General features: G+C 36.8%; 1 protein-coding gene across 3 annotated transcripts in view; it reads left to right on the top strand.

Annotated features, from left to right (window-relative positions):
• The first annotated feature begins 42 nt into the window (after positions 1 to 42).
• LOC117290700 overlaps positions 43 to 12,068 on the top strand; it is a 59,883-nt gene continuing 47,857 nt past the window's right edge. For all 3 annotated transcript variants that reach the window (XM_033772251.1, XM_033772243.1, XM_033772235.1), the window contains exons 1-3: positions 43 to 129; positions 2,350 to 2,530; positions 9,325 to 9,387. In XM_033772251.1, coding sequence (XP_033628142.1) covers positions 2,414 to 2,530; positions 9,325 to 9,387 — 180 coding nt within the window. In that variant the 5' untranslated portion in view covers positions 43 to 129; positions 2,350 to 2,413. The remainder of the gene's footprint in view (positions 130 to 2,349; positions 2,531 to 9,324; positions 9,388 to 12,068) is intronic.

Genomic DNA, 12,068 nt, shown 5'->3' with positions numbered 1-12,068 from the left:
GCACATGGTCACTGATGGTGTGAAGAGGGAGAGCAAACGTACCGAGCTTTGCAAACTGACAACGGCGGGTTGTCCGTCCCCACGTGCTCTTGGTGAAAGTTTTGAGCTGGCAGGAGTGCTGTGCAGTAGGTGAGAAAACCATTGTTTTCACCGTTGTTAATGCTTTACAATGTATATCTTGGAAAAGTTTCCGTATGGCGCCACCACTTTTTCATTCGATATGAAATAATATAGTATCTTATTTACCTCAATTAGATAACCCTTTTTGTAAATATTTGTGAAAAAGTGGTGGCGCCATACGGAAGTTATCCGAGTTATTCCTTTTTGCAATTTTTTTGTGAAAAAGTGGCGGCGCTTGGCAGGATACGGACATCTTTCCCCAAAAATTGTACACGAAAACGGAGATTTGTGTTTTCTTAACTTTACCGTAGCAGAATTTGTTTCAGGTCACTTTTGTTTCAAATTTGTTTTATGACACCTCAAAGTTGTCATTTCTTTGCAATTTGTCCAACTCACTGTTTGTAGTAATTGAAAAGTAGCCTCATTTTCAGGGCCAATCCAGATTTCCTCCGTTGAATTTCCCTCTACTGTCCACCACACATCGGGAAGTGCATTTTTTTTTTTTTTTTTTTTTTTTTTTTTTTTTGGGGGGGGGGGGTTTAAACAGAGACTGAATAATTTTACAAATTATATGGCCAAAATGGGCTTATCAGTGCAATAGGCCTACTTAAAAACAAAAGTTAATGAGCTCTGCACATTAATATGTAGCGTGAAATTCATTTTAATGGTTGCTTTCACAAGAACGCCCACAAACACAAACTCATCAAACAAAATGCAAGTTTTGTCCAATGTTGGCCTCCGTTTCCAATATTTATTCCAGAATAATTTGAAAAGTTTCTTGAGTCTTTTATTTGCCTTGCATTTGTTTAGTCCTTGCATTTGGTCAGTACTGACCAGAAATAGAGCATACTCTACTTAACACATCAAAACGCTGTGGGTTCTACTGCGACTAGCAAAAACAAAAAGTCACAAAGAATTACATTTTAAGCTCCCCCATCTGTTTACAGCCAACTCCATACAAAGCTCCTTGTAAAATTATTGATCAAGGCCCCTGTCCTTATAAATAAATAATAATAATAATAATAATAATAATAATAATAATAATAATAATAAAGAATATTTATAGGGCGCCAAAATCCACCAAAATGAGGTGCTCAAGGCCTTGTATCATGTTTGTGGGATGCTGCTGTTGTTGTTTTATATTCCCTTTTCTTAAGAATCCCTCAATCAGGTCCAAGTTGAACAAAGAGAAACTATGTGAGCTACATTGTTCCATTAATCACCCCACAAGGAACCTTCCATGTTTGTTAACCTCATTATAGACCGTATTGAATAACCCCTTTTTGCTTTGAAAAGTCGCCACCTTGTAGGGCAGACCGTATGCGCGTCCAAACTCATACGTCATCGAAGCACGCAGCACGCAACATTCCCGGTTTGATTTATATGGCACATGAACGCACAAACGCATGCACACACGCACAGACGTCATCTTGTAGGTCAGATATTTGAACGTCGACGTCATATTCAATACGGTCTATTGAGGACTTACTCTTTGTTCTCCCATTGTGTGTGTGTTTTAAGTACACTGTTTTTCCCGTTATCCTCAAAATACCCCCACACACTTCAGTCACCTTACCCAAAGAGCAAGGGCTGGGGAACTTTGTTGAAATTACCATAATAATGCAATTGATGTTTATACAGTAATCCCTCCAATTGTCTAACTAATCTTCTTACTCTATAGCTAAAAGCTTTCTACAACAAGCATCAGATTAGCTTGATTGTCTTTCTTTCCTTGCCACACAGTTTATCCAATCCATGTGGTTTATACAAGTTTAAAAGTCTGCATTTAGGCCCGTTTTTTATCAGATCAAAACTTTGTTCTCTTTATGCATTGGACTAAATGTAGGTACTAGTACACAGGTGTAGCATTTTAAAAGCAATCTCAAATTAAAACTTGATCAAATTTGTATTGAGAGAAAGTCTTTTTTGTTCTGTGATCCTAATGTTGGTATTTTTTGCTCTCTTGATAATGTTGTCTTAAAAACAAAATTACCAATGTTCCATGTCTTCAAAACCACCTTGGTTCTTGGAAGAAAAAAACCCCCAGAAATAATAAAGCAAGGAACAAGATAATAATTTCTCTCCTGTGTAAATGCAAAGAGGAAATGGGTGTAATTGCTTTTTAAGTGACTTGGGTAAGTCTAGAAGTTTTGAGCTTAAAAATACTGTAATAAGCCCTGGATGAGAAGGACACTCTCTTTTATAACACTTTCCTTTTATGTCTAACAGACGTCTAGTTGTGAGTTGGACATCCATGGGGAAGCAGCACCTTGGATAGAGCTACCGCTACACCATGGCTTGGTTGAGTTCCGTCCTCATCTGGGATTGGGACATCTTGGTGTTCTGGTTAATGGTGGCGTTTTCTCTTGTGTTTCTCCTGGTTTTACTTACTACAGTGATCTTTGGAGAGGTGAGTCTGCTTTTCAAAAAATTAGCCAATTTTATGACTGGTTCAACACCTACAGGAAGGGTCATGGACAGTATCGTAGCGGACCTGCCCAGAACTAACAAATTTCGCCCAGCATTCTGAGCAAAATACACTGTGCTGCCCAGCACGGGTGTCCCCTAGATTGCACTTCAGCAATGATGCCCCCATATCTAAACATGAATAATTTTGTTAAACCGCTCTCCCTTGTCGAACTATTAAATTGGGTTTAGAACCCACCACTACAACTGGTCTAGCTATAACATTGATCGTAGATTGGTTTATACAACGTACTGCGACCGTTGAAAGTAAACTATTTTGAGAAAGGATTCCCCCTTGAAGTAATAGGCCTAGGATTTGGACAAATTTTCCCCTGAAAAACACTTAACTAGTTTGGTTACCAAACTTTATGTGGATGGATTTGACATTTTTTCATGAAAGTGCTGTGACATTTTTTTATATTTTTTATTATCTCAACAAGTAAACACTGTATTCAGCTGAAACTTTTTATGTGACTTGTAGTGTGTGTTTTTTGATAACTTTGCCTGTAAATCTGAATCAGCAGTAGTTGACAAAAAAAAACAATCTATGACCCTATCTTTAAACATGTGCAACACTTAAATGTTGGATGCTGCTCTGACAAAAACAACAACATTATCTCGATTTCAGAAGTGTACTGGAGCAGGATAACAACAATTTATTAATACCGTTTTCCCCTCTTGCCTGTCCGGTTTTGGAGTCTCAATCCAGTAACGTAATATCCAAGACCAAAATATACTTCCCTATTTTGTTGATCTCTTTTTTAAACTAAAGGGAACTACTGAGCACTAGCTTGTATGTTTGTGTGATTGGAAACACTGGAATGTGAACCGTTATACTGGCTTGTTTTATTTGTGGAGATTTGATCATGTTGAAATAAATTTCTTCACCAATGTTGTGTCAACTGCCGATATAGAAATCCCATTACCAAGGATTCACTTCCTCTTGAGCAACATAAAATTGCAAACTATTGGTCCAGACCATTCTTTAAGTGGTTTTGAAAATATTCAGGCTGGTTGGCCAATTTTTGTCCTGCAGGGATAAGAAATTGCAGACTTTCATCTGAGCGCAAACTTAGCTATTATTTTTTTCTGATTCAAAGAAGTCATGCTCCTTGGTCTTGACTCTTGTAGTGAGGATACTTTTCCCAGAAGCTCCTTGAAATAACTCCAGGGGTTAAACGCTAATGTGGAAAAGACATTGTTCTAATAGATGCCCCTGAATACGATCTTTCCTAGTTTCAGAACTTTTTTTTATGACTGTCAACCCTGCTCGTGATAAAAAGAGACTACTACAATAAATAATTTGCTCCTGTTCAGGCCGTTTTATAAAATGACCTCTTTGGGGGGGGGGGGGGCATTTTATGAAATTACCTCTTAAGGGGGGGGGGGTCAATAGGCTTGTGATAGGTCAGGGTGAAGGGCCTAAAACTTTCATCGACTGCAGCCAAAAAGTATAATACTTTTTATTCAGCATTGAATTAATTAACCACTAAGGAGATACTTTTGCGTAGGAGACATCCAGCCTTCAACTGCTGAAAGGTTAGACAAATGACCTACAATTGATTTTTTGTGTGTGCTATTTCCGGTATGGAATAATAGTTTAGGAGCAGGCGCTCCATAATTGCATTCGTTAAATTATCTTCCAATGTAAAATTAATAGGGTTGGATAATTTCAGTCAGTGCACTTGACTGTGTCAGTGGATAGGTTTTTTGAACCATTAAATTTGCTACAGATTTAACCTGTGTTGTTAGAGCATATTTTGGATGAAATGGTTATAAATTGTATTAGTTAATAGCAAGACCAGTAGCTATATAATTAGTTTGCTAGTACGTCATGTTGCCTTAGTAACTTTGTGCAATCTGCCAAACTATTGTGTGTTTATTTATTGGTTTTCAAGGCAGAATGTGTTGACAAGACTGCCTGTGAAAGGATTTCTCAGCACAGTCAAAATGAAATAAGAGGCGTTGGGGCATGTGTTAATTCGCCCAGACATGCCTGATCTCAGTGGCCTAGCTGACGGTTTTCTAAGGAGTAGTTACTACAGCCCAGAAGTTCTGCATATAGCAGTTGTACATTTATTACTGTATAATAACCCTTGTGTTTGTACACTCAAGCATATTACAAGCTAGTTTAGTAAATGATGTGACAATGCCAACTGGTTACAGCTACATACAACCACATAACAACACAATGGTCACAATTATGTCACAATTCACCAGGAGTCTTCTTGTTTACAAACAGCTTTACAAGCTGTGAGTGCTGAAAGTTTGTTCACCCCTGATAGTTTGTTGACCTCAGAGAAGGGGGGGGGGAGGTGGAGACAGGATGAGTCACACACAAAAGATGTAGGTTGAGTTGGCCATGGTACAGCCATAATACATACATCAATAATAAATGCCTGCTTGGGGGGAAAGTGTTGTGGTTAGGTCTTCAGTTCTATGTGCTCCATTGTCTGCAAAGATGTTTCATGGACTTTTAAGGAGATTCAGATGGCAAGGGGAGGGGTCTGTTCCTGTGATTGCTTTGTGGGAATTGTTATTTACGATAATTAGTATTTAGACCATTTGCATTGGCAGTCGTTGCTGATGAAATGCGCATCGATGAAGAGTTATAATTGGCTGGGAGTCTTGCGCAGCGCGTACACAATGTGTACTTTTCCATTGTTGATGTCAGTGATTGGGGCCAATGCAAGGGGTCTACTTTATAGTCCAGTTTTCCTCATTTTCATTTATTTTCATAATTTATACATACTATGCGGAATTCAAAAGATGGATGGCAGCAATTTTGTTTTCTTTTGCTTGTAAGTTGTAATGAAACCAGGGGACCCTCAAAAGCAACAAGCAGTCAGGCCTGATACTTCACAGAGGCAACGAAGGCGTTTGCCACCATGCCCATTGGTGCCCTTGAAATGCTCTGGCCAATAGAAATTTACAATTTTCCTTATAGGGTGCCCTTCACCAAGGAGAAAATGCCTTGGTGCCCTTGCTCTTTCAAAAACAAAGCATACAGGCCTGAGCAGTGACATGAAGGTCTGTGTCTGTAGATGATAAAGAAATATCCGTTTTAGATGTTGGAGGAAACCTCCAATTAGGGAAAACTGACCCAATCAAGAAGGCCTACGTGCAGAGACTGAAAATCCAATCCACATGCAGGGAAAAAGGCAGGGAAGAAAACACTAAGCAAAACCTTAGTAATTCTTCCCCCAAAATGTGTCCAGCTGAGGTACACACTACATATATTTGCTTTCACACACAAAATTTTGCTGGCATGAAGAAAACAAAACAAAAATCTTTTGAAATACAACACTCTATTCTCTAAATTGGTTAGATTTGTGATGAAACTATTTCTACATGTATTTGTATTTTTTGTTTGTGTGTCTTTGTGTACATTTGCCTATAATTTATGGGATTTTTTTTTTTTTTTGGGGGGGGGTTCCCTTTTTTCACACTTTCTGCCAAGTTTTGTCACTTTTACTATTTTATATATATATTTTTTTTTTTCACTTTGTGCGGGCCCCAAATGAGCAGCTGTGCTGGATGGGTCATTCTCGGTTAAATATGGTTTTAAAATAAATAAACAAATGAACCAAAAAATTGAAAAATAGCAGTAGATCAAGAATGGAACAATTCTCAGACTGGTACCCTTTTTTATTTTATTTGAGCCTTCGGATTGACCCAGTCTGTGTAGGTGTGAGGACTTGATTATTTCTTCCTTTTTCTTTTTCATGTCTGTTTTTTTTTCTTAGTTTTTCGGTCTCACTGTGTGCTGGGATAACATGCTTCAGAGCAACACCAATTTGTTTTTTACCCTGACCCGTAGAGTATTTTGTCATCCTTCTGTTGGGCAATTTTTGTGTGTCCACTTTTGTGTTTTACGCACCAATTCGCTTGTTCCATCCTTTTGTGCATGTTTTGACCCCCAAAATGGCGGAGAGGAGACGCGCGTGCAAGTGCGCTGTGCGTTATGAAGCAGATTTATTGATCATTGATACGAGTTTTTACCTCACAGGTTATGGCCGATAAAAAGGCATTAATTTTTGTTGCCTTTGAATTTTACGTCCAGATTGTTAGGAATTTAGCAGGGTGCCCTGAAATGTTCTGACAGAAAGTGTATGTACATGTATGCTGTTTACCTAGATGCAGTTATTTGGCAAGGTTTTTTTTATTGTTATCGATGCATTGAAATGTCTTCAAATTCTACAATTGTTGACTGCAAGAATGTAATTTTCATGTGTCCTCTGGTGTTTGGTTTTCTGCGATTGAAGGCTTTTTTGGGAGGAAGGGGATTGATAAAGTGACTTGAAGCATTTTGTTTAACTCTGTGGTTCTTTAGTCGGTGTGGCAGGAGATTCTGTCCCCCAGACATGCTGTCCCCCCCCATGGTGAACTGACTTTTGATAGCGTCCTCTCTTGAAACATCCTTAACTTCCAATGGTTGGAATCTCAGACAGATTTCGGAACACGGGGTTCTTGATCAAATAAAAGAAACAAAACATTATTTGAGTGGTCGGGGCTTGCCCTTAAAGGCAGTGGACACTATTGGTAATTACTCAAAATAATTATTGCCATAAAACCTTACTTGGTGACGAGTAATGGGGAGAGGTTGATGGTATAAATCATTGTGAGAAACGGCTCCCTCTGAAGTGACATAGTTTTAGAGAATGACGTAAATTTCCACGAATTTGATTTTGAGACCTCAGATTTAGAACTTGAGGTCTCGAAATCAACCATCTAAACACACACAACTTCGTGTTACAAGGGTGTTTTTTTCTTCGATTATTATCTCGAAAGTTCGAAGACCGATTGAGCTCAAACTTTCACGGGTTGTTATTTTATGCTTATGTTGAGATACACCAACTGTGAAGGCTAGTCTTTGACAATTACCGGTACCAGTAGTGTCCACTGCCTTTAACTTGTTCAGTGACTTGCCAGCAGTCAGTGAGCTTGCTGTTCCACTTACTTGGCCACAAACCCTTTTTTCCAGTATGTAGTCTATTTTCTACTAAAATGTGAATGTTTCTCAACGTAGCCAGACTGACCACTTGAAGAAAAAATATGACCTAATTGCCATTTGTCCAGGGAACTACTCTGTAAAGGGAACCACTTGAAGAAAATGTTGACCTACATGTAATTGGCATCTGTCCAGAAGACCACTGCTAAGGGAAAACACAGGTGGTACCAGTGAAACCATGATGAAACCTCTATGATGAAACATAGCAGGTGTGTCAATGTCATCAATTTCAAGATCCTCGTGTCCATCAGATTTTTTTAAATGATGAATTTTTAAGTTGGGTGGTCAACTGTTGTGATCCTTAAAGGCAGTGGACACTATTGGTAATTTTCAAAAATCAGTCTTCTCTCTTGGTGTATCTCAACATATGCACAAAATAACAAACCTGTGAAAATTTGAGCTCAATTGGTCATCGAAGTTGCAAGATAATAATGAAAGAAAAAACACCCTTGTCACACGAAGTTGGTAGCTTTCAGATGCTTGATTTCGTGACCTTAAGTTCTAAATGTGAGGTCTCGAAATCAAATTTGTGGAAAATTACTTCTTTCTCGAAAACTACGCCACTTCATTGGGAGCCGTTTCTCACAATGTTTTATACTATCAACCTCTCCCCATTACTCGATACCAAGTGAGGTTTTATGCTAATAATTATTTTGAGTAATTATCAATAGTGTTCACTGCCTTTAATTAATTACCAGTTAACAATTTGTATTTTATAAATTTGTTATTTCTATCAACTCTGATAAACATATATTGATATTACAAGGGGGGTTGGAGAGAAGGGGTGACTTTCTCACTATTCTTAAAAATAAATCCTTATCAATGTTTTGTAGAGTCAAAGTATTAAGAAAAAAGAAAAATACATTTGGTCAATTAATTATCTTTTTTTAACACTTGTATTTTTGTAGATATTTCAAAGGTTCAAAACCTAACCATCTTATAAAATATGCCTTCATTGTCTATTCATCCATCACTCCTAATGTGAGGGTACCTATAGATGTGTGCACCAATCATCTGATCGGTGAACCATCTGATCAGCTGATTTGCTCTATTGTTTAACAACAGTGGCATTAAAATCTGAAAGTTGCCGTACAAAGTTACAGGTACAGTGGGGTCATACAGTAGATTGGTAAATGCTCAAAAAGTTAATGACCATAAAAACTTACTGGGTGAGAAACACTGCAGCTGTTGATAGTATACAATATTTTGAGAAAGGATTAGAGGATTCTTCAAAGTAATATGGTCGGGGAAAAAAATTCCCCAAAAACAATTGAATATGTGAAACAATGCATGCGAGAATCGTTTTCACAGATTTCTGAGAGTTGGTATTTTTGTGTGAGAATTCTGCAGCCAGAGATGTTGTTGGACCCACACTGTCACCTCGCTAAATAGGGATGGATTGGGGGTTCTTTATAAAAAATATTGTGAAAACTGTTTGTTGTTTTCTTAATAAGTAAACAAATGTACTCAGCTGATACTTTGACTGTATGTGACGTTTTACGTTTGTCATTGCGTTCTTTAAAATGTTGCCTATAGAATGCGTAAAACGTTGACTAAAAACAATCTATGACCCTACCTTAAAAGTTTGCTTTGCCATATCTCTTTTTTTCTTCTTTCCATTTTCCTTTTAAATTTAAAGTTTTCCTCTTCCTTGACCTTAATTATGCTAAAAACAAACTGTTTCCTCTGGTTTCAAAAACAGGATCTTTTATTTTTGTCATATACAGGACCAGAGATCTTGTCAAGATGTCAAAGATGTATTCATCCTACAGCAGATACTTCATAGAAAGGTTTGTCATCTTTCTCATCTCTTAACAACAACCCCCTTCTTTCTCTTTGAAACAAACTTCCCCTCCTTTTACAAACATCCTCTCTCTTAGTTTTTGGTTATTTATGTTGATCCACCCACCCACAATTAAATGTTTAAACATTGGTTATTCTAAATGGATCCAAACAGGATAAATTTTCTAATGGAATACTTCCTCTAATATAGCCATGTTTCTATTACAAGTTACCCTCAATGTTTCTATTATAAATTCCCATCAAATTATTCTCCTTTTTGTCTGGCAAGAACAGAAATCATAATATTTATGCAAGAGGAATGCCACAGACAGATTTTAGGAAAGAATTTTTGTAGTTAACTTCCTGAAAGGTTAAACAAATATTTTCAAATTATGATACATGAAGGGCCTAAGTGATGTTGCAGAATTGGTTTTGTAATTGTGTATTGACTTTAATTCCTGTAAAGGAAAGTAATTTATGATTAGGGGGGATTTTTCAAAACTGAGGCATTCTGGACCCATATTTGGGAAGTTTGGCCGAAGCACTCTGAATTGAAATGAGGTCCCTGGAATGTTTTCTACTTGGTGTTTATCTTTGGTTTTTAAAAGCCGTACTATGCAATCAAAACCTTATTCAAGGGTTTTTATCTTGATAATTGTTGTAAATTTTTTGATCTGAAGTAACAAAAAAATAACAAAAGAAATTAGCCGTTATGTTATAATAATAATAATAATAATAATAATAATAATAATAATAATAATAATAATAATAATAATAATAATAATAATAATAATAATAATAATAATAATAATAATAATAATAATAATAATAATAATAATAATAATAATAATAACTAGACATTAAGTGTTTGTGAACAAACACGAAGCTGTTCCGTGATGTTTTGCTTGGATTATGTGCTTCATTGCCCAAGGAATATATAACTGGAAAAAAAAGTTTCAAAAAAGTTGTGTAGCTCTTGGTATTAGGTCACACTTCCCGGTTGACCCACAAGTAAAGGTCAAAATGGGCCCACAGCTACCAAAGACTAATCTGCAATGCCAAGGAGTCTATAACTGAAAAAGTTTAAGCAATCGGTTGTGAAGATCTTGATATATAGTCCCACTTCCGGTTGCCCAGAAGTAGAGGTCAACATAGGGTCACAGTTTTTCAAAGTTAATATTTATTGCCTTAGAGTCTATAACTGAAGTTTGAACATTGGCTTTGTACTTCTTGAGATATTGGCCCACTTCCGGTCGACCCGGAAGTAAAGGTCAACATGGGGTCAAATGTGTTTCAAACTAATCTTGAATGTCCAAGGAGTCTATAACTGAAAAAAGTTTGAAAATCGGTTGTATATTTCTTGAGATATGGTCCAACTTCCGGTTGACCCGGAAGTAGAGGTCAACTTGAGGTCACGGTTTGTCAAAAGTTATATTTTTATGCCTAAGGAGTTTATAACTGAAAAAAGTTTTATAATCTGTTGTATAGTTCTTGAGATATGGTCCCACTTCCGGCCGACCCGGAAGTAGGGGTCAACTTGTGGTCACGATTTTTCAAAATTAATCTCCAATCCCCAAAGAGTCTTTAGCAACAAACAGTCTTAAAATCGGCTGTATACTTCTTGAGATATGGTGCTGCAAAGATTTTCTGATTGAATATGCAAATGAGGGTCATGTGGTTAATTAGTTACTAGTTGCCATTTTTCAACAACAAATTAAAGATGCAAACATCACGACATCGTCTTCTCAGACTCTCCCCAAGAGTCTTTAACCCATAGAGGTCCGCAGTGTGTTGCAAGAGCCATAGAGATGTTTAAACATTGCAATGAAAGTGACTGCACCCAATTTATGAAGTACTACGTTGTACCCATGATGCCAAGATTCTAATTGATTAATTAATTAATAGACGAACATTGATTGCTTTTATTGACTGAAACAAATCTTATTAGAATCAGTGTATTTTTCTACACATAATTTGATATTTAGGAAACATACAGATAAATTATTTCGAAGTTATTGTGTTTTTGACCAGTTTAAAGTATAGATTTGAAGAGCCATTGTGTTTGTGCACAGACAAAAAACGTGCATTGAATTACGTCATGGTGACGTCATCCGAAATTTTATGTCAGAAATCACCTTAACAGGACCTGACTAGTGTATAGCTGAAAAAAGTTTCAGGATCGGCGGTCTACTTTTTGAGATATGGTGTTAACTAGGTTTGCTAATTAGATATTCATAAGCTTAATTAAGGCTTATTAATTAACAATTTTAATTTTTTTTACGATAAGAATTAAGCTTATGTTCTAAGCTTCAATTTGGTATAATAAACTCACTCTTTCGTATTATGGTTTAGGAGATTAGGCTGCCACAAAAACATGTACAAACACTATGGGATTTAGGGAGAAACAAAGAATAATAATAAAAATTAAGTGTTTGTGAACAAACACGAAGCTGTTCCGTGATGTTTTGCTTGGATTATGTGCTTCATTGCCCAAGGAATATATAACTGGAAAAAAAAGTTTCAAAAAAGTTGTGTAGCTCTTGGTATTAGGTCACACTTCCCGGTTGACCCACAAGTAAAGGTCAAAATGGGCCCACAGCTACCAAAGACTAATCTGCAATGCCAAGGAGTCTATAACTGAAAAAGTTTAAGCAATCGGTTGTGAAGATCTTGATATATAGTCCCACTT

Source organism: Asterias rubens, chromosome 1 (assembly GCF_902459465.1).
Source record: "Asterias rubens chromosome 1, eAstRub1.3, whole genome shotgun sequence".
In the NCBI taxonomy this organism is placed as follows: domain Eukaryota; kingdom Metazoa; phylum Echinodermata; class Asteroidea; order Forcipulatida; family Asteriidae; genus Asterias; species Asterias rubens.
The sequence above is the reverse complement of the archived record's forward strand: the minus strand, read 5'-3'. Positions and strand labels throughout refer to the sequence as shown.